Here is a 27,968-nt window from a genome sequence, read left to right as displayed (position 1 = left end):
TTCCTCTTTCCTATTGTCCTCCTTTTTTGTTGTCTTCCTCATAGCATTGTATGTTTCCTTTTACTGGACACTTGGGCGTTTTTGTTTTTTAACAGCCCCTAAACTCCTCTATGTTGTCCTATGTGTCCATGCACAAATGAACGTTTATTGAAGTTCATCAACAGGGGAGTTTATGTGCTGTTTTCCGAACGCCCTAAAATTGCATTCAAGAGCAATCCTAAAAACCCCAGACGCTGGTAAAAGCTGTTAAACGCGGTTTAACGCTGTATACTCATCGTTACACCTCGTCAAGCATTTATCTGCCTCTATTCAAAATCTGTGGTTCCCTATACGAGTCCATTGATTTGAATAGAAGTCGCACCAGAAGTCGGATCATGATGATCCGACTTGCGGTTCGACTTTGTGCTGAGGATCTTGAAGGGGAACCCCCGGCCAAAATGAAAAAAAAAAATTGGCGTGGGTCCCCCCCCCCCCCCCCCCCCCCCAGGACAATACCAGACTCTTCGGTCTGGTATGGGTTTTAAGGAGAACCCCCACGGCAGAAAAAATGGCGTGGGGTCCCCCACAAAATCCATACCAGACCCTTATCCGAACAGGCAGGTCAGGAAAGGGGGGGGGGGGGCGAGCGAGTGCCCCCACCCGTACCATACCAGGTCACATGCCCTCAACATGGGGGGGGGGTGGGTGCTTTGGGCCAGGGGGATCCTGCGCCCCCCACCCCAAAGCACCTTGTTCCCATGTTGATGAGGACAAGGGCCTCTTCCCGACAACCCTGGCCGGTGGTTGTCGGGGTCTGCGGGCGGGGGCTTATCGGAAACTGGAAGTCCCCTTTAACAAGGGGGGCCCCCAGATCCCGGCCCCCCATCTTATGTGGAGTATGGGGTACATCGTACCCCTACCCATTCACCTAAAAAAAAAAAAAAAGTGTCAAAAATAAACACAGTACACAGGTTTTTAAAGTATTTCATTAAGGCAGCTCCGGCGTCTTTCGATTTCTCCTCCCCTCTCTGGCTCTTCTCCCTCCGGCGATGTCTTCCCCCTCTGCCGTCCTTCTCCCTCTCCAGTTCTTCTCCTCTCTGCACTGTCTTCTCACTCTTTTGCGGTGTCTTCACCGCTGTCTTCTCCCTCCTGTTGTTGTTCCAATGTTGACTCAACGCAATCTCCCGGTGTAATGCTGGGTCCGCCGTGTGCAATGACTTTTTTATATTGGCATGACATCACAAGGGGGCGGGGCCTCCGAATGATGTGAAGGGGTGGCCCCACCCCATGCTTATATAAGTCATTGCACATGGTGGACCCAGCATTACACCGTGAGATCGCATTGAGTCAGCATCGGAAGAACAACAGAGGGAGAAGACAGCAGCAAAGATCCGTCAAAAGAGCGAGAAGACAGCTCAGAGGGGAGAAGAACCGGAGATAGAGAATGACCAGCAGAGGGAGAAGACGTCGCCAGAGGGGAGGGGAAATCAGAAGATACGCCAGAGCTGCCGTAATAAAATACTTTAAAAACCTGAAGCTGAATGGGTAGGGGTACAATATACCCCATACTCCATTACATAGGGTAAGTGGGGGGGGCTGGGATCTGGGCCCCCCACCCTATGTAAATGAGTATGGGTTTGTTAAAGGGGGGCTTCCAGATTCCGATAAGCACCCACTCGCAGACCCCAACAAGAGGCCCTTGTCCTCATTAACAAGGTGCTTTGGGGTGGGGGATGCAGGGCCCCCCTGCCCCAAATCACCCCCCCCCCCCCCCGGGTTGAGGGAATGTGGCCTGGTATGGTACGGGAGGGGGGGGTCGCTTGCTCGTTCCCCTTTCCTTCCTGACCTGCTGGGCTGTGTGCTCGGATAAGGGACTGGTATGGATTTGGGGGTGGGGGGCACGCCAATTTTTTTTTTTTTTTTTTGCGTGGAGGTTTCCCTTAGAATCCATACCGGACCGAAGGGTCTGGTATCATCCTTCAAGATCCTCAGCACACAAGTCGGATCATGATGATCCAACTTCTGGTGCGACTTCTATTCAAATCAATGAGCTCCTATAGGGAACCATTGCTTTGGATAGAGGCAGAGAAACACGACTAAACGCACATTGACGCCAATGCAAAATGCTGATAAAATCACATTTTTTACGCCGCTTTTTCCAGTCGTTGGTGCTAGTTTTAACGTCAGTTTATCAGCTTCAGTATGCATGGACCCTAACACATTAACTTTGTGTACTTGTTCTCTGATTTGTTAATCAGAGTTTTTTTTGTTTTTTGAGGTTTATATATTCTATTAAGTTATAAAAATATACTATGAAAACTTTTTTTTATTTAGGTTGCATAACAATAAAAACTCAACACAGACAAGGAGATGCTGAGTAACTGACGCTTTTTTAACATAATTCCAAATAGTATGTCTGACGTGAAAGCAGTTACAGTAACTGCTTACAAATGCGTGAATAAGAAGCTTTAATAGTGATTCCATTTTGTTATATTGTAATGTGACCCACATATGCACCTTATGTTATGGACTGAATAATTAAGGTCTAAATACTGTCCGTGACACATAATTAATGACTCTTGATAATTGCCATTATAGCTTAGCAGTAAACCTATATTCAAATATGTTACAAAAGATTTACAAGCAAGGTAGCAAAGCTTAAAGCGGGGGTCCACCTATCTATCGTTTTTTTTTTTTTTTGAGTTCATTCACAAACTTTTCTTCTCAGCATTACATACTCACATATTGTGTGTAATATGTCCGCCTGTGGCAGATTTCGTCGGAAAGAATAACTTATATTATTCACTGCAGGCGGTTTCCATCTTCATTGTGGGCATTTGAAGCCCACAAGCATTTATTTCTTTCTCGAACATCACGGGACACAGAGCCACAGTAATTACTGATGGCACACCCTATCAGGAAGTTCAACCCCCTATATAATCCCTCCCCCTTGCAGGGATACCTCAGTTTTTACGCCAGTGTCTTAGGTGATGGATGTGTAAAGATGTCCTGTGCTGAGCTCCAAAGGGAATATCCTGATATCCTATACTGGGGCAAGCCAGGCGAACCGGATCCATTCAAAGTGTCTTTTCATGGCCGAATTGAATGGTACCCGGGCCTCGTGTCCGAAGAAACGAGGTTTTACCCGTAATGCTTCTCTTTTTAGAGAGCTGGACCCCGCAGATCAGAAAATGGCTTTAAACTTCCTAATTTCTGGCGAGGTGCTTTACGGTCCCAGAACTGATGGATCCCCCTACTGATGGGGGCCCCAGTCTCTGACAGTTTTTTCAAACGGAGCCCACCATGAGAGGTGAAGATTGGGTCTGTGTAAACAGCACCCTGCGGCTGGATAAGGTAAGAGGAGATTCCACAGAATTTTTGAGTTCTAGTGGCTTTTTCTCCTTTAAGGTAAATGCATGCTATGCCTATTGTGACCACCGGGGGCTGCAAGAGCACAAACCTACACATGCTGACAGGTCTGTCTCAGGTGTTGTAATCGCTGTTTATGTCCCAGCGTATCAAGCAGGCTGCAAACAGGTAAGGTGGAAAGGGGGATTTCTCATGTTTGAATGTTCCCCCCCAGGCTAGAGAGGGGCCGCAGGGGTCTAGAAAGTGGTTATACCACCCAGACTCTGCGGCCTAATGGCCACCATCTCTGAATCTAGCCGTTCAGGCAGATCTTGTACCAGTCTCTACCCCCCTCCCCCCCCCCCCCCCAAACCCCCCCCCCCCGCTCCCAGCCTTCCTCCAGAGACATGACAGGAGAGTCGGCCAGCGTGGGAAGCGCCTGTTTTTTTCAAAACTCGAAGGGGGGCGGTAGAGGGGGAGGGGCGGGACGTCAGCACTGAGTGCTTAGACTCCCCACTCAGGCCAGCTGCAGGCTATTAGAGGCACTCTGTACAGGTGCACTCAGCCTTCTGAGAGACACAGAGCTGACGGTCGCATGTAAGGTGGGACACAGGCATTCTCCTAGGCAGCATTTACTGAAGTAACACCAGACTGAGCATTGGGTAGCAAGGCTTTTAGCCAGACTACATCGCTCAGCGGGCAGTGTTCATTTGTATACCTCACACCTTGTTGCTTTGCACTATGGGTAGAAGAGGTTCAAGCACCCCAGGAACCAGAGACACTAGGGGATCTCGTTCAGGTTCTGAGGGCCCCCTGTCGGCAGCATCCTCCCCCCTAAAGATGGGCCAGGGACGGCTAGCCAGGGAGAGCCATCGGGGTCAGGGGCTACACCTGCTTCTGGCACTTCAGCCCCTGTATATATTACACAAGAGGTTTTTTTCCTCAACCATTAATGGTCTAGAGGAAAGATTAATGGCCGTGATTACGTCTTCACTCAGTGGAAGAAAACGCACTAGGCTTTCCTCTGTTCCCCAAGACCCTCAGACAGAGGAGCTCTGGGATAAAGGAGACGAATCCCTTTCAGAGGATCGGGATGGGATGGATGATTCCTCTTCGGAGGATTCAGGTGGAGAGGGACCCTCTGCGACTTCCCAAGAGGAGAAAGTCTTAGTGCAGGTCCTCACTGGATTGGTCCGCTCCACATTTAAGTTGCCCATACCTGAAACTGCTAAAGAATCCTCTTCTGCTTTGGGGTCACTGAAACCTTTCCAAGCAGCACATGCTTTTCCTGTTCATACTTTACTTGAAAAGCTTATTTATTCTGAGTGGGATCACCCAGACAAACGTTTTTTTCCGCCTAGAAAGTTTTCAACACTTTATCCGATGGAAGAAAAGTTTATTAAAATGTGGGGAATACCGGTTATTGATGCCGCCATTTCCTCCGTAAATAATAGCCTGACTTGTCCTGTAGACTATGCTCAGATGCTCAGGGATCCTGTAGATAAAAGGATGGAATCCCTATTGAAGGATGGTTTCTCCTTAGCAGGATCAGTGGCCCAACCTGCAGTAGCAGCGATTGGAGTCTGTCAATACTTAAGAGACCATGTTAAGCAGGTCATCAAAGTATTACCTGAACAGCAGGCCCAGGGGTTTGCTAACCTTCCAGTGGCCTTATGCTTTGTGGTTGACGCCATTAGAGATTCTATCGTGCAAACCTCCCGTCTTTCACTGGGGTTGGTGCATATACGTAGAATCCTATGGTTGAAAAATTGGTCAGCCGAAGCACCATGTAAGAAGCTACTGGCTGGGTTTCCATTTCCTGGTGCAAGGTTGTTTGGAGAGGACTTGGATAACTATATCAAGAGAATCTCTCGTGGGAAAAGCACTCTCTTACCTGTCAAGAAGAAGAGTAAGCGTCCCTCTTTCAAACGGACTCTTTCTCCAGCGCCGGGGGCTTCAGCCTCCAGGCAGTCTCGACGGCCGCCTCCATCGGGGTCCAGAGACAAGAGTCAACCCCAGGGACAAAAGAGGTCCTGGGGAAAGAAGCCTACTAGGCAAAACACTAAGACCTCTGCATGAGGGGGCGCCCCCGCTCACTCGAGTGGGGGAAGACTGCGACAGTTCTCAGAGCTCTGGCAGGAGGACTTCCAGGACAGATGGGTAATCTCCACGGTAACCTTAGGGTACAAGCTGGAGTTTCAGGAATTCCCCTCTCCTCGGTTCCTCAGATCAGGTGTTCCAGAGACCCAGAGAAGTACCAGTCGCTCCTTCTAGCGTTAGGGCGACTTTTGTCGCAGGAGGTCATTATGATAGTTCCCGCAAAGGACCAGGGATTGGGCTTCTATTCCAACCCTTTTACGGTCCAAAAGCCAAATGGGGATGTCAGGCCCATTCTGGACTTAAGGGATCTGAACCGATTCCTAAGGATTCAATCCTTCTGCATGGAATCAATTTGAACAGTAGTTCCCACCCTACAGGGAGGAGAATTTCTGGCATCAATAGACATCAGAGATGCATATCTGCATGTGCCCATTTTTCCTGCTCATCAGAAGTTTCTGCGCTTCGAGGTAGGAGGGCGCCATTCCCAGTTTGTGGCTCTGCCTTTCGGGATAGCCACTGCATCTCGAGTGTTCACAAAAATCTTGGCTCCTCCTCTGGCCAGATTAAGGGCTCAGGGTATAGCTGTCATAGCATACCTAGACGACCTGCTCTTGATAGACCGGTCGGTAGCCTCTTTGAATGGAAACTTGAGGACCACAATCGGGTATCTAGAACACCTGGGTTGGATCCTCAACTTAGAAAAGTCTTTCCTAAAACCAGTAAGAAGACTGGAGTATTTAGGTCTGATTATAGATACAAGCCAGGAGAAGATATTTCTACCCCAGGCAAAGATCACTGCTTTGAGAGAGCTGATTCTGACAGTAAGGACCAAGAAGGGTCCCTCAGTCCGCCTTTGTATGAGGCTACTAGGGAAGATGGTGTCTTCATTCGAAGCAGTTCCCTATGCTCAGTTTCACTCAAGAATGCTGCAACACAGTATTCTGTTGACCTGGAACAAGAAGGTTCAGGCATTAGACTTTCCGATGCGCCTGTCGCATGCGGTGCGTCAGAGCCTGAATTGGTGACTCATACCCGAGAACCTGCAGAAGGGGAAATCCTTTCTACCGGTTACCTGGACGGTGGTAACAACAGATGCCAGTCTGTCAGGTTGGGGAGCAGTTCTGGAACAGGCTGCGGTCCAAGGGATATGGTCCAAGACAGAGAGGACCTTACCCATCAACATTCTGGAGATCCGGGCGATACATTTAGCTCTAAAAGCCTGGACTATCAGGCTACAGGGTTGTCCGGTCAGGATCCAGTCCGACAATGCCACAGCAGTGGCTTATATCAATCATCAGGGAGGCACCCAGAGCCGAGCTGCTCAAAAGGAGGTGAACCAGATCTTAGTCTGGGCAGAGATGCATGTGCCATGCATATCGGCAGTTTTCATCCCGGGAATAGAGAATTGGCAGGCGGACTATCTAAGCCGCCAGCAGTTACTTCCAGGGGAATGGTCTCTGCATCCCGACGTCTTTTGGGCCATATGCCAAAGATGGGGGGTTCCAGATGTAGATCTCTTTGCATCCCGATTCTACACAAAGATAGACAGATTTGTGGCAAGGACAAAAGATCCTCTTGCATGCGGGACGGATGCGTTGGTGATTCCGTGGCATCGGTTCTCACTGATTTATGCATTCCCGCCTATTCTGCTACTACCACGACTCCTTCGCAGGATCAGGTAGGAAAGGAAGTCGGTACTTCTGGTGGCCCCCGCTTGGCCCAGAAGGACTTGGTATGCAGAAATAGTAAGGATGACGGTGGGTTCCCCGTGGACCCTACCGGTACGCCCAGACCTGTTATCTCAAGGTCCAGTGTTCCATCCTGCCTTACAAACGCTAAATTTGACGGTTTGGCTATTGAGACCCACGTTCTGAAGAGTCGTGGGCTCTCAGGTCCTGTCATATCTACCTTGATTAATGCAAGGAAGCCAGCTTCCAGGATGATTTATCATAGAGTCTGGAAAGCTTATATAACCTGGTGTGAATCCAGAGGTTGGCATCCCAGGAAATATGTCATAGGTAGAATTCTTGATTTTCTACAATTAGGATTAGAGATGAAGCTGGCCTTGAGTACCATCAAGGGCCAGGTCTCTGCTTTATCAGTATTATTTCAGCGGCCACTTGCTTCGCATTCTTTGGTCCGAAATTTTATGCAGGGGGTGATGCGTCTTAATCCTCCGGTTAAAGCGCCCCTAAACCCCTGGGACTTGAACTTGGTCCTGGCTGTGTTACAAAGACAGCCTTTTGAACCAATAAGTCAGATTCCTTTGGTCTTGTTGACAAGGAAGTTAATTTTTCTGGTGGCCATCTCTTCTGCTAGAAGAGTATCAGAATTAGCAGCTCTTTTCTGTAAGGAGCCTTATTTGATTATACACAAGGATAGAGTGGTACTACGCCCTCATCCTAGTTTTTTACCGAAGGTGGTTTCTGATTTTCATTTAAACCAAGACATTGTTCTGCCTTCCTTTTTTCCAGATCCCTGTTCTCCGGAAGAGAGATCTCTACATTCGTTGGATGTAGTAAGAGCAGTTAAGGCCTATCTAGGGGCAACTACTCAGATCCGCAAGACGGATGTTTTGTTTGTGCTGCCAGAGGGTCCCAATTGAGGACAGGCAGCGTCAAAAGCTACCATTGCTAAATGGATTCGACAGTTGATCATTCAAACTTACGGTTTGAAACAGAAGATTCCTCCGTTTCAGATCAGGGCACATTCCACAAGGGCTATTGGTGCTTCTTGGGCAGTGCATCACCGGGCCTCTATGGCTCAAATCTGCAAGGCCACAACCTGGTCTTCAGTTCATACATTCACCAGATTCTATCAGGTGGATGTGAGAAGGCATGAGGATATCGCCTTTGGGCGTAGTGTGCTGCAGGCAGCGGTACAGGGTCCTCAGGTCTGATTGCACCCTACTTGGTCGTGGTTCCCCCCCCTCAGGTAGCATTGCTCTGGGACATCCCATCAGTAATTACTGTGGCTCTGTGTCCCGTGATGTTCGAGAAAGAAAATAGGATTTTTTAAAACAGCTTACCTGTAAAATCCTTTTCTTTCGAAGGACATCACGGGACACAGAGGTCCCGCCCCTCTTCTAATACACTATATTGCTTGGCTACAAAACTGAGGTATCACTGCAAGGGGGAGGGATTATATAGGGGGTTGAACTTCCTGATAGGGTGTGCCAGTGTCCAATCACCAGTGATACCTATATAACCCATCAGTAATTACTGTGGCTCTGTGTCCCGTGATGTCCTTCGAAAGAAAAGGATTTTACAGGTAAGCTGTTTTAAAAAATCCTATTTTCCTGGATGCAGTGAATGCTGTGCTCCCAGCATTCACTGCTCGTTCCCGCACATGCTCAGTGACATCCTGGGAAGCCTGAGACTAGCTCCCAGGAGTCTGGGAGAGGCTAGAAACACGCCTAATCCCACGGGAGGAGAACCAGGAAGTGCAAAGAAGAATAGAAAAATAAAAGGTAATTACGGCGATTTAAATTTTTTTAAACGGCATGTCAGCATCTAGTCAAGGAAGAGAATACATACAGATATTGTTCAAAATTTGGGTGGAACCCCGCTTTAAGTCCAATTTAGGACATAGTTGAGAAGGGATACAGTGAGGGGAAAAAAGTATTTGATCTCCTGCTGATTTTTTACGTTTGCCCACTGACAAAGTAATGATCAGTCTATAGTTTTAATGGTAGGTTTATTTTAACAGTGAGAGACAGAATAGCAACCAAAAAAATCCAGAAAAATACATTTCAAAAAGTTACAAAGTGATTTGCATTATAATGAGTGAAATATGTATTTGACTCCATCGCAAAACATGACTTCGTACTTGATGGCAAAACTGGTGTGAGCAATTAGAGGTCAGACGTTTCTTGTAGTTGGCTACCAGGTTTGCACACATCTCAGGAGGAATTTTGTCCCTCTCCTAATTGCAGATCCTCTCCAAGTCATTAAGGTTTTGAGGCTGATGTTTGGTAACTCGAACCTTCACCTCCCTCCACGTATTTTCTATGGGGATAAGGTCTGGAGACTGGCTAGGCCACTACAGGACCTTAATGTGCTTCTTCTTGAGCCACTCCTTTTTTGCCTTGCCATGTGTTTTGGGTCATTGTCATTCTGGAATAAGCCTCCACGACCCATTTTCAATGCCCTGGCTGAGGGAAGGAGTTTCTCGCCCAAGATTGTGACGGTATATGGCCCCGTCCATCATCCCTTTGATGCGTTGAAGTGAAGTTGTCCTTTCCCTTTAGCAGAAACCCCCCCCCCTCCCCCAAAGCATAATGTTTCCACCTCCAAGTTTGACGGTGGGGATAGTGTTCTTGGAGTCATAGGTGGCTTTCCTCCTCCTTCAAATGCGGCGAGTGGATGCCAAAAAGCTCGATTTTGGTCTCATCTGACAACACTTTCACCCAGTTCTCCTCTGAATCATTCAGATGTTTATTAGTAAACTTAAGACAGTCCTGTACATGTGCTTTCCTGAGCAGGGGGACCTTGCAGACGCTGCAAGATTTCAGTCCTTCACAGCGTAGTGTGTTACGAATTGTTTTCTTGGTGACTATGGTCCCAGCTGCCCTGATATCATTGACAAGATTCTCCCATGTTCTGGGCTGGTTGCTCACCATTCTCATGATCACTGAAACTCCACGAGGTGAGATCTTGCATGGAGCCCCAGACCGAGGGAGATTAACAGTTATTTTATTTTGTGTTTCTTCCATTTGCGAATAATCGCACCAGAGTGCTCCTAATCTCAGCTCGTTACCTGTATAGAGCCAGAAATCTTGCTGATTGATAGGGGATCAAATACTTCTTTCATTCATTAAAATGCAAATCAATTTATATATTTTTTTTTAAGTGTATTTTTCTGGATATTTTTGTTCTGTCTTTCACTGTTAAAATAAACCTACCATTAAAATTATAGACTGATCATTTCTTTGTCAGTGGGCAAACATACAAAATCAGCAGGGGATCAAATACTTATTTCCCCTCACTGTGTCAGGTGATGTTTGAGCTCTCCCATTGGAGAAATATCTCCCAACTTCCTATCAGACCATTTGGGCAAAATGATCCCTTGCATTTCATAAAACTTGGTTTAATCAGATCTTTTTTTATTTTGAAGATACAGAATCATGTGCTCCAGTATGTTTTTTTTCTTTGTTCCTGGTGTTAAAATGGATGTAAACCTGATTCATGAAATTTGACCTAAGCACATATATCTGTAGTGTTTTATTATCTCTCTCCAAGCCCTACGACCCTTGTCTTTCTGCTGCTCTGTTCTTCTGTTATCAGCGTGATAACTTCTGACAAGTCTACAACCAGCCTGAAATTTGTGTGGGGGTTGGTGCTATAAATAGATTAGCACATAAATAGACACTTTATAGTGTATGTAAAGTTTAAACAATAAATTTCTCTTATGCTCCCTTTGGTCTGTTAAAGTGCATGCTATGTATTAAGGTAAAAAACCTTCTGTGTGCAGCTCCCCCCCCATTTTAGTCCCCACTTGTACTTGCCTGAGTCCTATGTCGATCTAGCACTGTGCATGAGAGAAACATTGCTGCTTGCTCTCTCTCTCCCCCTTCACTGGCTCAGACACAGCAGTGGGAACCATTGGCTCCTGCTGCTGTCAATCACAGCCAGCGAGGTGGGGGCAGGCCGAAGCCGCGCTGTGTGTCTCAATGGATACAGAGTGTGGCTCAGCTGCGAGCCTGCATGAGTGCCCCCATAACATAAAACATTGAGACTGCCCAGACTGCCACACTTCATAAATAAGAAGTGAACAAATAATTATATATAGCAACCTGCGATTTGCGGCAATAATTAGAACCCCTTTTATCGGTAAGCAGCACTCAAAAGAGTGAAAGATGGTGGCTGATTGGTGGCTTTGGATTACTGTGTTTCAGAGCATTGCCGTTTGCTAAATAAATCCTTATATGGTCAGCTACTCAAATCCCTAGAGCAGTATCAACTCCTGAATGGCTCTGAATCTGATCCAGAATATGCAGGCCGGTGTATTTACTGGCAGAATTATCCACCTTTCTCTGAGCTGCAAGGAAACTTAGCCAGTCTTAATAGGTCTGTGAGATATGTTAGTCGTAACCCTCAGCATTTTTGAGCACAGTAAAGTAAACATTCCATAGGATGCTGCAAGAGAGGAGCCACCCTAGGACCGCAGTCATGGCACCAGTTTAAACTGGAACATGGTGAAAAAAAAAAGGCTGCACTGCTTCCGCCGCAGACAGGCCTAAAGGCTTCCTAGTGAAGAGGAGTGTCAAGTCTGGTGTCCTACAGAATACGGGACGAGGACAGAGCACTGACCACAAGCTCCCCCCATAGGTAGTGTATACCATGTCTGATCAGAGGCCGGCTCCATGCCCCACTGGAGGCTCTCTTTCCCTTGCCATCCCCGGCTGAGCCACCCTGGTTCCCCACTGCAGCTCCCAGCCAACCCCTGCTGGCCAGTTTAGGAACCTGCAGTGGCTGTCCACCCAGACCTGCTTGGTGAGCAGAGAGTATCTGGAGCGGAGTTTCAACCTGGCATGGGGTTCAGGAGGAGGCAGGTAAGAGGGAGAGTGATCGCTGCACCATGGGCCTCTGGGTTGTACTTGCCCCTGGGCCAAAAGTTGATAGTCAGCCCCTAACTGAGGGTTTAAAGGGGTTGTAAAACCTCAAGGTTTTTCATCGTAATGCATTCAGTGAAAAACCTTCTGTAGTGCAGCAGCCCCCCAGACCCTACCTTTTAATTAACTGAACCGGATCGTTCCAGCGACGGGGATGTGCACAGCAGCTCCAGCAGCTGTCTCGGGTCCTCATTGGATATATTGATAGCAGTGCAGCCATTGGCTCCCGCTGCTGTCAATCAAATCCATTGACACGGGACCCGGGGGAGCGGGACTGAGAACTGCGGTTTGTGTCAATGGGTGCAGCAGCAGAACTTGGGAACGTGCCCGCACGGGTGTCCCCTTGGAATGTGGGTCTCCGATGGGGCACTCGATGCGGGAAGGAGCCAGGAGCGCCGCTGGGGGACCCCAGAAGAGGAGCATCTGGGCCACTCTGTGCAAAGCCTTTGCACAGAGGAGGTGAGTATGACATGTTTGTTATTTGAAAAAGACAAAAAAAAAAAATGAACCTTTACAACTCCTTTAATATCACTTTAACTCCTGATTAAAGAAAAAACCTTAAAAGAAAATATGCTGCAAATAATTAAATCTTAGGCAGTGTATGCCACCTCCTGGATCACTGCTCGTCTTTTGCAATTTACACGTTTATTGAGCGCTATGTATAAATTTTGCTATATTTCCAGCGCTCAGACAGCAGACTTTGGCTCCCCCTACACACAAGGTGTCCTGTTGTCCCCTCATCTCCTCTGTCCATTCACAGAACACTTTGTATTTTTTGAATTAGTTCACAGAATGCAAAGTGCTTGTGATTGGACAAGAAGAGATAAGGGGAGGCGAAATGAGAGGATGACTGCTGTGTAGGAGAGCTACAACATCCTGTTGGAATGCCAGAAGTGTAGCGCACAGTAAAAGTGTAAATTGTAAAAAACCGGCAGCAATCCAGGAGGTGATGTATACCAAATGGGAATAAACTAAAGTTTACTTTGTTTTTTTTTTTTAATTCCTTGAGATAAACTGAATGGGATGACTTTGACACCCTTACACACTTAAGCGACTTGTCATGCATCATTGGACATCAAAGATGCATGGCAAGTCGTGCCCCATGTTTTCCATTGATAACCATTCATATATGTGCAACTTAAAAGTTGTTCATGCACTACTTTGTTCCGACTTTCATGCAACTTAAGGGCCATAGACTTCAATGTTAACCCTCAAAAGTTGAAAGTCGTACCGGAATGTTTTACCTGCAACTGTGGGTCTGGCTTTGCAGAGGGACAACAAGTCACATCCAAGTCGCAACCATCCAGAGTTGCATCAAAGTTGCACTCCAAAGCTGTGGTGACTTTTGGAGTCCTACAAGTGTGAATGGAGCCATACATTGTAATAATGATTCTTGAATGTCTGTAGGTCATCGCTTGTTTATTTTTTTTATTTTTCTTTATTATTCTAAATGTGCAGAACTGATTTTAATGTCCTCTTCCAACCTCTTGTTTTTGCTCTTAGGTGAACATGGTGATGGATCTGGATGGTAGTGACTTGGTGGCCGAGAAAGCAGATAGGAGAGAGTTTGTGGGCCTGTTGAAGAAAATGTTGATGATTGACGCAGATGCAAGAATCAGCCCAGCGGAATCCCTTAGCCACTCCTTTGTTACCATGAAACACCTCCTAGATTTCCCCCACAGTAACCAGTAAGTCCCCAGCGCCTGCTGAGTTTTTCTCCCCGGCCGCCACTTCATTCCAGAATAGGCCCTTATTGCTGGAACGATCCCTTTTCAGGAATAAAAGACACTGAAATACCCCAGCTGGCCAACAGCACTCCTTGTGTAATGCTAATGAGATTTTTCTATAAACTTCTAATCTTCCATCTTACGGAATTCAGAGTAGCCCTCTCACAGCCTTTTTTCACCAAAGGATTTGTTTTGTGGTTTTTAGAAAGAGTGAGAGAATTAAAGGACAGTGGGGTCAGATGTTTAGACGCTTGTCTGGGGTGCTCTAAACCTAGCAGAAGTGTGCCGTCTGATCGCTAATGTACGAGGCCGGAGTTCTGTATGTTGTATAAATGTCCATTGAAATTTATTTTAGAGTAGAAATATTTACAGATTGGTTATGCAGACTGTCTAACTTTGGAAGTAAGAGCTATTTGAAGCGACTCTGTACTGAATGCAGACTAAACAATTGGATGCAGGGACTGAATACTAGAGACCGTAAGATCCCTTTGTCAACTGTTCTCATCAGATCTGCCTGTAAGTTTTTCACGTGGATCTGAATGGCTGATCTGTAGACAGACAGACATTATGGATGTAAACGGATGCACGTCTTTTTATATACACCTGCCAAGAGACATAATGCAGATTTGTTAAGCTCTGTTTTTTCCCTCCATCACAAGATGGAGGAACAAACTGAATGGACACAGATGTCATAAATGTGACACTTGTTATGTTCTGCTCCAGTTCAGTAGGAGATCTGTTCATGGATCCCCTGCTGATCAATCAAAATGGATGCTGCCCGTGTGAAAGGACCCTATGGGGTCCCCACATTCCTTCCCCTTGCTGACACTATCACAGGGTTAAAAAAGCTCATCCCTGCCCCCTTGGGAGAGCATTCGGACTTAGAGATTGGCCCCTCATTTGCAGAATGCTCAGTTATGGCACAGAGGGGAGAGTCGCGTCTGCCTTATATTCAAAAACAGTGGGTATTTCTCAGGGACCCTGTAGAAATATTTATGATACTTCATGGTGCCACACCATTACCTAAGTTTTGTTTAGTTTGCATCCAATACATAGGGGTTGATTTATTAAAACTGGAGAGTGCAAAATCGGGTGCAACTGTGCATGGTAGCCAAACAAGCAGCGACGAGAAAATGCCACAGAGCAGGAGGGAAAAATTCAAACAAATTTCAATATGTGTTTTTCATTTGGTAAAGTCCATTCATTCCAAAATCAAATGTTAAAAGCAAATTAAGTCTTTAAAACGACATTCGATTGTTCTGAGAATATTCGTACAAATTTTCCTAAGACCTATACTTAGAATTTTCATTTAACATTGTATACATCTATGTTCAGCTTTAGTGCAATAGATAGGATTTTTTTTCAGTACTCTGCTTGGCAATTGTTACCACCTTGCCAATATCTCTGACAGTCTAATTATATCTGATGACTCTTTAGAGACATTTTGTATTCCACTTGACGATGAATATGTTTATTTAGACAAATTTTAACTACACTTTTTAGTTCAGTTGTTTATAATGAATCAGGCCTCAGATCAGCACACAGGAACTCATGCACGTTTCAGTTGACATGGATGGGAAATTGCAGGTCAGCGGGCCAAGATAAACAAAGGCGAAGGGAGGAGTGGACTTGAAAAGATTTGCCATCTTATATGGTACATCTTGAGATCTTCTTTGTGCCCGAATAGTACATTTTGTCTTGAATTCCTGCTGAAAAATAGCAGTACTCTTCCTTTGCTGTACATCTGCAGGTTGGGAACATGCTCCCTGCTTGCATTTTTGGGCTTAGCTTTCTTGGTTCAGGTCACATACACTGTTCACACTACAGCTTAAAAAAAAAAAAAAAGCATGCATTCTTAATTTTTCCTCAATGCATCTGATGGCACCACAGGTCACATCAACGTATTGCACTGCATTGCTGCGCAGATTTGAAAGGAGTGCACATTTGTACACTCTCAATAAAGTAAAAAAAATGTAAACAGTATGAGTCACTGAAGCAGCCAGTCTGTACACTAAAATACTACTGGTACATTTTTAACCTTCATGCAGGGAAGCGTTGTATTAATTGTTAAGCTGGCCGTATTTGGCTCAAATCAGCTGAAATAGGTTAGTAACCCTGTTGGCTTGACACACTTTAACTAAAAAATTGAAGGAGCTTGGTAGAAAACTGTCAAATGAACAGTGACCGCATCCTATCAATCAATTGTAGTCACTGTTTGAGTATTTAAACAGCTGTAGGTTTCATGGTTGCTTGGACACAGTAGCCAGCAGTAGCAACTCCTCCATTCACCCTGTTTTAGAGTGGATGGCGAAATCAAGCAGAATATCTTTGCAGGCTGAAAAAAGAGAAATCTGTTCATGTAAGACCCCTTTAAGACGGTTCGGACTCCCTCCAGCAGATCTGCCTGCTTAGCAGGGAATTTCTTCGCTGAACCCCGCTGAGCAGGCAGATGACACAGGCACAGCCCGCTGTTCTCTATAGGGCTGTCAGATAGAAGCTGACTGCCTGTCCGTTTCCATTCGACTGTTATCCGATCAGATCCGCAGGGCGGATGGGGAACACATGTCCGCTGCTATCCACCACTCCATGGAGAACAATGGTCTGATCGGGTCCGCCTGAAAAACTGACAGGCGGACTCGATCGGTCCGCTGGTGTGAAAGGTGCCTAAGGCTATCCTTCATTTCCACCAATGAGTTTTTATGGGTTGCAGGTAAGCAAAATGCAGGCTGCAGCTTTATAGCTTTTGGTTTTCAGAGGATACATACTGATTGCTTTCAATGGGCCAGCATATAAAACTGAACCAATCATGGTTAATTTTTTTTTTTTTTTATACCAGAATGGTTAAAATAGCCCCTTATTATTCAATGTGTTAAAAAAAAGTAACCAGTGCAGGTCTTAACAGGGTAGTTTGCAACATCATTTTTTAAACCTCTTCTAACTGGCCCTATGTATATAAGTAGCAGCACAGAGTGAGCCTTATTCCGTGTTGCCACATATTGGCATTGCTGTTTTATGTTGGGAAAGAGCTCAGTTGTGCGTCCGCAACACTGTGACCACATTGTCACTGACAGCTCCTAGTTATAAAGTGACGATCAGGAGTCAGTAGGACAGGCTCTCTGATCTTGTGATCACTTTGACAATCAATTTGGATTAATTGCCCTCTGAACGCAAAATGTGCACTATGGTTTCCGGGCCGTACTTCAGTTACAAACAACAAATGCTGCACACATACGTGGCATACCCATGCTTGTCAGGAGTAGGAGAATTTTATTTGTTTTTATATTTGCTTGACTTCGTAGGTGAAAAGATATGTACAGTTTTGCCAAAACATGCTAGCAAAACTGCGTTCACACTTTAAGGTTTACTTTACCTTTGGAGTTGAGGGTTAAAAAATAGATTTTGTTTAGGCTGTAGACTAAAATGGTGAGATTTCTTGAGGATAGAGTTACTAGGGGTAGTTAGGTTTAAATGAGTGACATTTGGGAGCTTAGGTATGGTAGATTAGCAATCTTCCTCAGTGATAAATACTCCAGCACCAGAATGTGTTCCTTTGCTTTGTCAATGTTCGTTATTCTGTCTACTGTGGATTCCATGCCTCATTTTCACATTACTGAAAAGAAAGCCTGTATTTACAGAACATGCCAACTGGAACATGTTCAGCGGACTGAACACGGAAAATATGACCACGGTGAAATATTTACAAAAGCACTGGAGCACAGTAGTATTCTTAAATAGGTCAAAGCCCCAGTATAGATTAAACAGACAAGACAGATGGTATCATAGAAGTTTATCCATTTTGCTGCTGTTTAGGACAGAAGAATGAAAGGGGTTATAAAACCTGATGGCTTAATGTAGGATATACAGAAAAGGAACTGATGGCGCGAGGACCAGCCCAACAATATAGCAACAATCTGAATTAGTCAATAAACATATGTATACATATGCATTTTTGTAAAAGGAAATTAATTGATAGTCCCAGCAACGGATGAAGAAGGGGAAAAAGGAGGGTAATTTTGGTCAGTCCTTTAGCACCAGCGGCAGTTCCCTTGGGAGTTGAAGCAAACCTTGTCCTTCTTCTCTTATATGTGGAATATGTTGTGTAATGTAGAATATGTTGTGTAATATTGGCACTGACCCATATAATACCATCCAGAGCAAAGAATTTCTCAAATCAAATTTACTGAGCTGGGGTGACTTATTCCCTGGCTGAGTGACTAACGTCTGGGGAAATTTACCAATGTCGTCTGCAGTTATTTATCATGGGTTTGCACTTTTAATCAACCTTTGTTCCATCACATAAGGTTGAGGATTGGAAATCTGTCTGGGGCATTTTACATCAGCAACATATATGTCACTCTATCTGCAATTTTTTTTTTTTTTTTTTTGTTCACATTGGATGCATATGTAATATTGCATGTTAAGTTTTTATGTGCTGCTTTTATGCTATCCCAGGTCAAGGTTACTAGACTTTCTTAAGTACTGTGTGAAAGCATTGTGTGATTGTGCCAAATACTGAATATGGTCAGTTGAGCTTCTGGGCTTTGAATTTTTGAAATATAAATTTAGGCAGCCCCTATATGATTTGGCTTTCTTTCACCACAGATGGAAGGGAAGAAAATTGCTTGATTCCCCCATCAAACACATTTAGGTTTGTTCCTTTGCAGGTCCCACCACCCATAGTAACATATTGATTGTAACTATTAAACTTATCCTTTACACATTATTGGTTGCTCCTGGTAACATGAATTTCCTCAATATTTGTAAATCAGTTCAACATTTCTATGTAGTTCTCTGCTCTATTATAGCTTCAGAAGCTTGCAGTAGCAGATGCTGGTCTCCCTGATCGTCCTTCTTTGCTGGGTGTTAGGAAGACATGGGTAATAAGTTCTGCTTTAGTCAGCAGGTTTCTGAAAATCACGAATGAAAGATGAGAGTTCTCACTCTGGTCCCGTAGCACATGCTGATTAGTGATCCCTGTGTAAGATGTGTTCAGATTCTCAAACAAGAAAGAGACTGGGATAAAAACTGAGCGTGAAGAGGGCTTTGTAAATCGCAGTGCTGCTGATGAGCTAATCAGATTTCAGCCGATAGATGTTTTTTTTTTTTTATTTCCTTCTACTAAGGATGTTAAAATTATTTGCACATTGGTCATCTCCTGGATAATTAATATATAACTAAACTGATTTTAACTGCATACCACAGCTTTTTTTATTCACTCCATAGAGACTGGTAACAGAAACATTTAATTGACTACCAAGACTCTTATTTAACTAAAAATTGGTACTTTGCCGTGTTCATAAGTAATTTATGTAGTTTTAGAAGTTATACAGAAAGATTAGGACAGCCTTAAAGTGATTGTAAAGTCTTGTTTTTTTTCCTATTAAAAATAACAAACATGTTATACTTACCTCCTCTGTGCAGTGGATTTGCACAGAACAGCCCCATTCCTCCTCTTCTGTGATCCTGGCCCCTCCCTCCTGTTGAGTGCCCCCACAGCAAGCAGCTTTCTATGGGGGCACCCAAGCCGAGCTGCAGCTCCCTGCGTCCATTCAGACACGGAGCTGTGGTTTGACCCACCTCCTCTATCTCCTGATTGGCTAACTGACTGGTGCAGCTGCTGTGTCTCAGCCAATCAGGAGAGAGAGTCCTGGACAGCCGAGACACTCGTGGACATCGCTGGATAGAGATGGGGTTCAAGTAAGTATGAGGGGGGCTGCTGCACACAACTCTTTTTTTCCTAATGCATAGAATGCATTAAGACAAGAACCATCTGACTTTATAACCACTTTAAAGTGGTTGTAAATCCTTACATATAGCTGGTGAAGTGACTGACCTCAGGTAATACACAGAGATAAAACAAATCATCCTACATAAGTTGTATCTGTTTATCTGCAGTATTCTCTTCTCAACAGCCATTCAAAGTACAGAATTTATATAGCTTGTCTAAGCTGTCAAAAAAGGGGCAGAGATCTGAAACTACACTCTGCAGAGCCCAGTGTAGAGAGCTCTGACAGCTGATTGGAGGGAAGGGACACACCCCCCTTTACACAGCTCACAGGAACAGAGCCCAGGCTGTCAATCAGTTGGAGCTCCCTCCCCTGTCACTGTTCTTCTCTTGGTGTCAGGAAAACAGGTCAGCAGTGACTCATGCTGATAGCAGTGTAAAGGAGCAGCAGACAGAAATGACACAGTGCTCTTAACTGAGTCAAGTAAACACTAAAGAGGGATATGCCTTGTGTATATTATGTGTCTGAGGTTTACAACCACTTTAAGGCGTCCAGATTACAGCTGGGCCCAAGGTGCCGAATACTCTTGTATATGACAGCATTTACCATAGTGCATCTAGAGTTGAAATTGCTGTGCTTTCCTTTTGTTTGAGCACAACTTTGTAAAAATTTCTTATTAATGTTAACCTGTAATAGGTTCAAATAAACTAGGTAAATCTGACAATGCTTACCTGTTCCTTACTTTGCGAGAGATGGAGGTAGATGATGCTGGTTCCAAATTGATGTCGATCAGTCAAAATATAAACCATATTGAAGTGTACATGGGCTTTTGTAGGCAGCGAACAGACTAGAAGAAAGAAATGTGGGGGTGCTCTGGATAAAATGAAAGAGGTACAGAAGCAGACAGGAGTGCCAGATATAATGTTGGGGATCTTAAAGAGTTTACTTTATCATAAAATGCCAAAAAAGCAGGCCAACGCATTTCAGAAGTTGTAATGAGTCCTTTGGGTTGAAAAAGGATGATGAGGGGCCCCTTCAACCCCTGAAAACATAATGGCTTTCCCTTTTGGCGTTTTATGAACACACATTTTAATTTTCATAGTCTTTCAACATTTGGTCTCCTGTTTTTTGTATCTCTTGCTTCTTTATTTGCAGCATGGCCTGATTACCCCCAATCTGCCACTCCAACACAAAGGAATATTCTATGTAAACACTGATAGGTATGCCCCGTCTCCCACATACTTGGACGTACCACCACAATTGTCTTGATTTGTGTGAATAGTGGTAGCATTGATCACTCACTGTAAAGTTTGTAAAAGTTTTGTTAAACATTCATTATTAAGACATTGTGTCTTTTTTTTTGGCCAACAGTGTAAAATCTTGTTTCCATATCATGGATGTCTGCAAGTTTCGTCCCAGCTTGGGTGACACAGCTAACCGCAATAAAACATCAGTCATGAGACCGGTGTCCTCCGCCAATGCAGCTAACATTTCAGCCGGTTTCTCCAAGCTTGGCAACGTCAGGGGTCAGGTGAGTGCGCCAGTGTGCTCTTTATTAATCAAATTAACTCTTAGAGCTCTCTGTATTCTTCACATTAACCAAATTCATGACACAACTGGTAAATGACATGAGAAAGTAAGTTTGAATCTGAATGGTTGCTACGTGACAATGCAGACAGTTCTCATGAACAAAACTTTTAACTTGGAGCTATACTCAGATATTAATAGGATTCTGCCAAACACGAGCTCCAGGCTTGTCATTGTTGTGGTACAGCTGATATGCATGTCAGTTCAGGGTCAGTGACTTAAATAACAAACGTGTTATACTTACCTGCTCTGTGCAGGGGTTTTGCATAGGGCAGCCCCAATCCTCCCTTTCCTGGATGCCCTGCTGGTGCTCCTGCCCCCCCCCCCTCCCCGTCAGGTGCCCCCATAGCAAGCCACTTGCTATGGGGGCACTCACCTGAGTCGCCTGTGTGTCCATAAGACACAGAGAGCTCAGCCCCGCCCCAAAACTCCCTCCTCACTGCCTGTGATTGACAGCAGTGGGAGCCAATGGCTTCCGCTGCTGTCTCTCAGTCAATGAGGATGCAGAGACCAGGGAGAGCCACTGCTCTATGCAAAAAACACAAAAAACAAAAACTCGTGCTTAATGGGGAAAAAAGGAATATAGAAAAAGTGATAACAGCGCTAACGGGATAACGTGCTAGTATAACGCAATATGAAAAAATGTATAAGTGCTGAGTGCTTCAAACATATACATATACATGAACGTGACAAAATAAAGTGCCGAAAAGTCACACAATATGAAAAAAATCTTGCAAAAATGTGCTGGGTATTTCCAATAGTAATCAGTGTTACTGGATGGGTGCTTCTGATAAGATGATCTCCCCTCTTGCGCCCCTACTCGCCAAAGTTTGTGGACCCTCAGCTTTGCAGTCCAGGGGTCAAACAGGCTTAGAGGTGCAGGAAGGCATGGAATAAAGATCCAAATTTCCAAAAGGTATTCTCAGGGGATCCAGGATTTTCAATTATATTGAGGAAAAGAGAGAAAAACGTTCATGTGAAGTACTGCCGTTTGTAAAATACACTGCGCTGCTAACTTATGTCACTCACGAGAAAGTAGTCAAAAACAGGCATCAGTGTGTTTCCAGGTTCGCACTAGCGGCGTGCATTCCACAGAAACCGGAAGTAGCGTCACTGGTTCAGTATACCGGAAATTACGTCTTGACTCAGCACTTTACACATTTTTTCATATTTGTCATACTGTGTTATACTAGCACGTTATCCTGTTAGCGCTGTTATCACTTATATTCTGCTCTCATGCACATTGCTGGATCGAGATCGGTCTATGGTAAGTTTGGGGGGGGGGGGGATGCTGCACATAGATTTTCTACCTTCATGCATGAAGGTAAAAAATCCCTCAGCCTTTACAACCACTTTAATTATGAATTATGACAGCCCTGGAGCAACCCAAAAATAAATTAGTGTCGGCTGTTCTTTTCTCCTACAGGTTCCTTTTTGACAAGCTAGAGAAATACTTTGGAGAAAATGCTGTGCCAATCTCCCTCCCATTCTTGTTAAGTGTGTGTGAGGGGGGGCAGGGAAGCACCTGCTTACATGGGTGACGTCTGCTGAATCTGCAGGTAGAGTGAGTTAGAGCCCTGTAGGTGCTGAAAGGCAGACTGATATAGTTCCTTCTATTGCGGTCAGGGGCAGGCGTGGACACACAGCCAGTTTACTATACCAATATATCAGACTTTTATTTTTAAAGTGAAAACAGGGACTTGATTGTTAAACACTGGACTTGATTATGAAAAGTACAGCAAAAGTAAAATGTTTTCCTGTATGTCCTCACTTTGTACAGTGCTAGGGAGGATGCTGGCACTCTACAAGCTGCTCTGCAGTGTGTAATATGAACACATTTTGTATGTGGTTAGTGAGCCCTCTTGTGGGTGGATAGAAGAATTGCATCTTGGATATAAACTAACATTCAGTAATAGTATTATACCTGTGGCACTGTACAAGTAGTCTAATATACATATGGATTTTTTTTTTTTGAATTATATAAAATACAGACATAGCTATTTTTTTTAATTACATTTTTTGTTTGTCTTCCAGGCTTTAACCACATCAGGGCATACAGTTATACATCATGGGATACCAGTGCAGGCTGGAGCTGCCCCATTTGGTTGTAATGACGCTTTTCAGCAAACGTTGATCCTTTGTCCCCCAACCCTTCAAGGTATCATATCCAGATATAATATTTACTTTAATGTGAGGGCAACCCTGTTGCCACCTGACAGAAATGAAAATAAAGGTAAATAAAAAGCTCCATGAAAAAGAAGGGTTTTAATATTTACCTGTTTTACTGTCCATGTCACCGCTTTCTACTGTATTTACGAGATACCACTGCTTAAATAATCTTCAGCACTATTAACTTCCAGATGTGACAGACGTTTTGTTGTTTACTGCATACTTTGGTTTATTTCACTGCCCACAATATTGATAGAAGGGTCTGTGGGAAGAACCACAGAGCACAGAGGGAGGACTAGGGATCCTGCATTTAAAAGTATTGGATACTAAAAATTCGCCAAGCAGCAGCATCTATTAGGTACAGTGGAGAACAGCCAAACAGAGGAATCAGCCATAAAAGCTTTCTTTTTCCTCAAAAAAAAAAAAAAAACAAGAAACAATTATGTTAGGTGATGACACTGTGTCCTTAAGTGCTTTGAGTAAATTTTATCTGCTAGTGTTTTTGTTTTTTTTTTTTTGTTTTTTTAGCATGTGCTGATTTTAGCCCTTTAGGAACATAAAATATCATGAAAAAAACACAATTTTTCTTTTTTGCATTGAATAATAAAAGTGTAGGTTAACTCGCAAAGACAGGGAAAAATAGAAGGCATGCTAATTTCGATATATTAATGTCCCCATGAAATATTCTATATAAATCTTTTCTTTTAGAGAGTTAAGCCTCGTACACACGATTGGATTTTCCGCAAAGCGTCAGACTTTTGTCCAAAGGGCGTTGGCCATGAACTTGTCTTGCATACAAACGGCACACAATTTTTGGCCAACAAACATGAACGTAGTGACTTACTACGTGGCTTTTCAGCTCTTTAGCGCCACCCTTTGGGCACCTTCTGCTAATGTTGTGTTTGGTGAGCACTGATTCCAAGCATGGGTGTTTGTACTTTGGACTTTTGTCTGACGGACTTGTGTACACACGATCGGAAAATCTGACAACAGACCCTTGTCCGGGGAAAATTTATAAGCCTGCCATCCAACATTTGTCAGCGAAAAATCCGACAACAATTGTCCGATGGAGCGTACAAACGGTCGGATTTTAGGCCAACAGTCTGTCAACACACAATTCCCGTCGGAAAATCTGATCCTGTGTACGAGGCTTAACTGCAGGCAGTATGAAATACTACATAGAATACAACAGGAATTGTAAAGCTATATAGGAAATATTAAAACTGAATTAAAATGATCCATCAAGCCTGCTCAATTTACCCAAGTGTGAATGTTATAAAACTCACACACATATCCCATACATATGGCAGTCTATGGAAACAATGTGTAGCTCAGGGGAGTGCTGCCAAGAGGCCTTCTGCAGCCTTTTGCTATTCCTTCTGTACTGTACTGTGTCCTCTCCCCTGAGCTACACATTGTTTCAGTAGACTGCCATATGTATGGGATATGTGTGTGAATGCATGTTTTGAATACTCAAGGTTGTGCATAGACTGCAGACAAGACCGATGAGGAACGTGGAGAGTTCAGAGTCTGTAGAATTTTAGGCATCAGAATTCATTGCTCCTGAGAAACCTTTGTTTTGTCCATCTGAAGGATTTTCCCAGTGCATTTACAGAAGGGCCAGGTGGGCTATGTTTAGTCCTACTTAAGAAAGAAATGTTCTTTATGCCATGACAGCAGTTCTTTATGCCATGACAGTAGTTGTGTACATTTAAAAGAAAAAAGTTTCTTTTTCTAACAGGAATGCCACCAAACCACGGCAAACCCACAAGTTACTCAGTGAGAGTGGACAACACTATGCCCCTGGTCACACAAGCCCCCGCCATTCAACCCTTGCAACTCAGACCTGGTGTTCTCTCACAGGTGAGTCTGCTTGTATGATAGAACTAGCATTTCCATTGGTGTCTCCAAACATGCTAACAGCAGTATTCCTTTCAGCAAACATGGTCAAATGGATCACAGCCCATATTGGTTCCTGCATGGCAACAAGTGACGACTGTAGTAGCACCAACTACTACAACGCTTGCCTCTGATAGCATGGCTGGACCACAGAGACTTGGCGACTGGGGGTATGTCTTACATTATGTTCCTTATGCTTGGCTTTGTAAGTCTTGTGCAGGGTTTTGTTTTTTTTTTGTAATTCCTTTTATTTCTCAAATGTGCACAGAAAAGTCAGTTTACAAATAAAGGCATGTCATTTGAAATTATCAAAAAAGAATACAGTATTCGTTGAGCAGTGATAACCAGACCAGTAAGAGACAGGCACAAGGTGGTGTAAACACATTGACTTTTGGTACCAGAAAGATGACCAGAGAAACACTGAAGGGTACAAAGACAGATACCAACATAGTGAGTACATTGGGGGCAGGGACTAAAGTGAAGAAAACATTCTTTAGTGTTCCTGTCATGAAATGTCTGGTGCAGAGTTTGTAAGATTTTTGCTCTATGTGAATCATGGACACCCATTGGTTGCTTAAGCAGAGGCAGCCAATAGTGCTACTGCCACACAAATCTGCTATTACATAAATATCTTTGGGATGTTAGCATTTTGTTGCTTTAAAGAGCTACAAATGTACTTAGGTTTAATTAGTGTACGTTTCATAAAAAAGGAAATGCAATCATTGTGAAGGTATTCTAACAATAAAGAACTTGCACATGTGAACGTCCCATGTAGATTTGCAGTTACAGATCATACACTGCAACAATAATCCTCCAGGGTTCCTCAAGGCCTCAAGGCAGTGCTGTTGTGTAGGACTAACAGAGAGACATCTAAAATTACACCTTCTGTTAAAGAATAAGTTGACCTATAAAAATAAAAATGCACATATTATTATTTTTTTTTTTTTTTTTTAAGGTAAAAAAATGTGCGTTTTTTTTTTTTTTTTTTTCCTAAGAAGCCAGCAGAGCATTGCACACATGATCAGCAGCTCAAGGGTGCAATGTCTACCTCCTGCAGGCTCTCAGGATAGCTGTCTGCTTATACATCGTATGGGTAGGCAGTTACCTGAGAGCAGGGAAATCACTGGACTACGAGGACACTCACCAGCACACTCGCAGCCCATTGAAGACTACATGCCATCAGCCGCAATGGCATTCATTCACAGGAAACTGTGCATGAATGACGCAGCTATGTGGGCGGGGCCTTGCACGTCCGCACTGTTTTCAAATGGTTACTGCGGGTGAGGATCCTCGGCCTGCTATCATGGGGAGAGGCTGCAGATGCTGAAGCATGTTACATGTTCTACCCTAAAAATGGGTGGAACATGTAACTTGTTCCAAAAGTGAACGTATCTTTTAATTTTTTTTTCTGTTAAAGCTTTTATAACATTTTCTTATACCTGTATCTCTGTTCATAAGGACATTGAGGAAGTGTAGTAAATCGGAGCCTTTTAAAATCTTCTTTAACTGCTTGGTGATCGTGAACAGTTTGAGTTTTTCTTTCATGGGTGATAACCAAAACATGATTTACATCTGTTAGCACAAAACTGTTAAACCAACATTGTAGATGCAGTTTAGACGCACCTAAATCCTGACCTGTAGCATTGCCTTTTAAAGTTCTCTGCTAGAGGGCACCCAGGATGCTCTGGAACCCAAGAGTGCCAGTGGATAATGAGCTTCTTGATATGGAAATGCAGGCACCGAGAAACAGCTCCAGTGTTATAAACTGCATTATGGATCTGTTGGGGGACTTGTCTTAGAGCCGACTTTGGCTAAGTTGAAGTTTTCATCTGCATGGTTAGTTTAGTAGCCGATAGCTAAATTGTACATGTAATTTCAGCATTTTGGTAAAGGCTAGTTAGTTTATTCACAATTGTTGCACCCGAGTTCCCATCTGTACCTAGCAGCCACAGTCACTACATGAGGATCTCTGGCTTCTCCATTTTGTTATGTAAGATTTAACCAGAGGAGTGAGATTTACTTGCTTGGCTGCTGAACAGCTGCTAAGAGAAAGGGGAAGAATGTTGAATGCTGATGGGCTAGATTTTCCAAAGGTCTTGGACATGCATCCCAAAGATCAAGCCTTTTGTCATATGGGGCTTTCACATGTCTGCTTCTTCTTAATTTTACTTTTGTTTTTGTAGGAAAGTAATTCACCATGGGAACCATTACAGCTCAATGATCCTACAGCCTCTTTTAACCAACCAAATGACACTGTCGGCTCCTCAGCCCATAAGTTTAGGCATCGCACATGTCGTTTGGCCTCAGCCTGCTGCTAGCAAAAGGAATAAACTTTGTCAGAACAGGTGAGAAGACATAAATGTAGCCCGGACAGTAATGTGCTGCAATAACATGTTTGCACCTGTGATTAATGCTTTGCTCCTACTGATCACTTCATCTTTGTATGCAGGAGTAACACAATACAGGACCATGTTGTCCATAATAAAGCACTTACCTCTCCAAAGATCTCAAACAGCGCAAAGACCACAGAACCTGCAAGTTGTACGTTACCAGAAGACAATCAGAACTCTGAGCAGGAGGTTGGCTTATGTAAGGCCTCCGAAGGGGCGGCACTGGATGTATCCAGTCAACAAAGGCAAACCATAGTTATAGCTGATTCACCCAGCCCTACAGTGAGTGTCATTACCATCAGCAGTGACACTGATGAGGAGGATTCTTCACAGACACACTCCCTGAGAGAGTAAGTGCTACTTCCTATTTTATATTTCCAAATGGGTGTTGGTGATGATTGGCAGTGTCATGGGGAATACCTTGTAAAGA

At 44.1% G+C, this 27,968-nt stretch overlaps 1 protein-coding gene across 1 annotated transcript in view; it reads left to right on the top strand.

Annotated features, from left to right (window-relative positions):
• Nucleotides 1-27,968, top strand: part of HIPK3 (homeodomain interacting protein kinase 3) — a 178,080-nt gene that overhangs the window by 144,269 nt on the left and 5,843 nt on the right. The window contains exons 6-12 of the mRNA XM_073604467.1: nucleotides 13,544-13,728; nucleotides 20,865-21,024; nucleotides 23,115-23,238; nucleotides 24,991-25,112; nucleotides 25,188-25,318; nucleotides 27,332-27,493; nucleotides 27,598-27,888. Of these exons, the coding sequence (XP_073460568.1) occupies nucleotides 13,544-13,728; nucleotides 20,865-21,024; nucleotides 23,115-23,238; nucleotides 24,991-25,112; nucleotides 25,188-25,318; nucleotides 27,332-27,493; nucleotides 27,598-27,888 (1,175 nt within the window). The remainder of the gene's footprint in view (nucleotides 1-13,543; nucleotides 13,729-20,864; nucleotides 21,025-23,114; nucleotides 23,239-24,990; nucleotides 25,113-25,187; nucleotides 25,319-27,331; nucleotides 27,494-27,597; nucleotides 27,889-27,968) is intronic.

Source organism: Aquarana catesbeiana, linkage group LG11, assembly GCF_042186555.1.
Source record: "Aquarana catesbeiana isolate 2022-GZ linkage group LG11, ASM4218655v1, whole genome shotgun sequence".
In the NCBI taxonomy this organism is placed as follows: Eukaryota; Metazoa; Chordata; class Amphibia; order Anura; family Ranidae; genus Aquarana; species Aquarana catesbeiana.
This window is presented reverse-complemented; position numbering and strand designations above follow the sequence as displayed.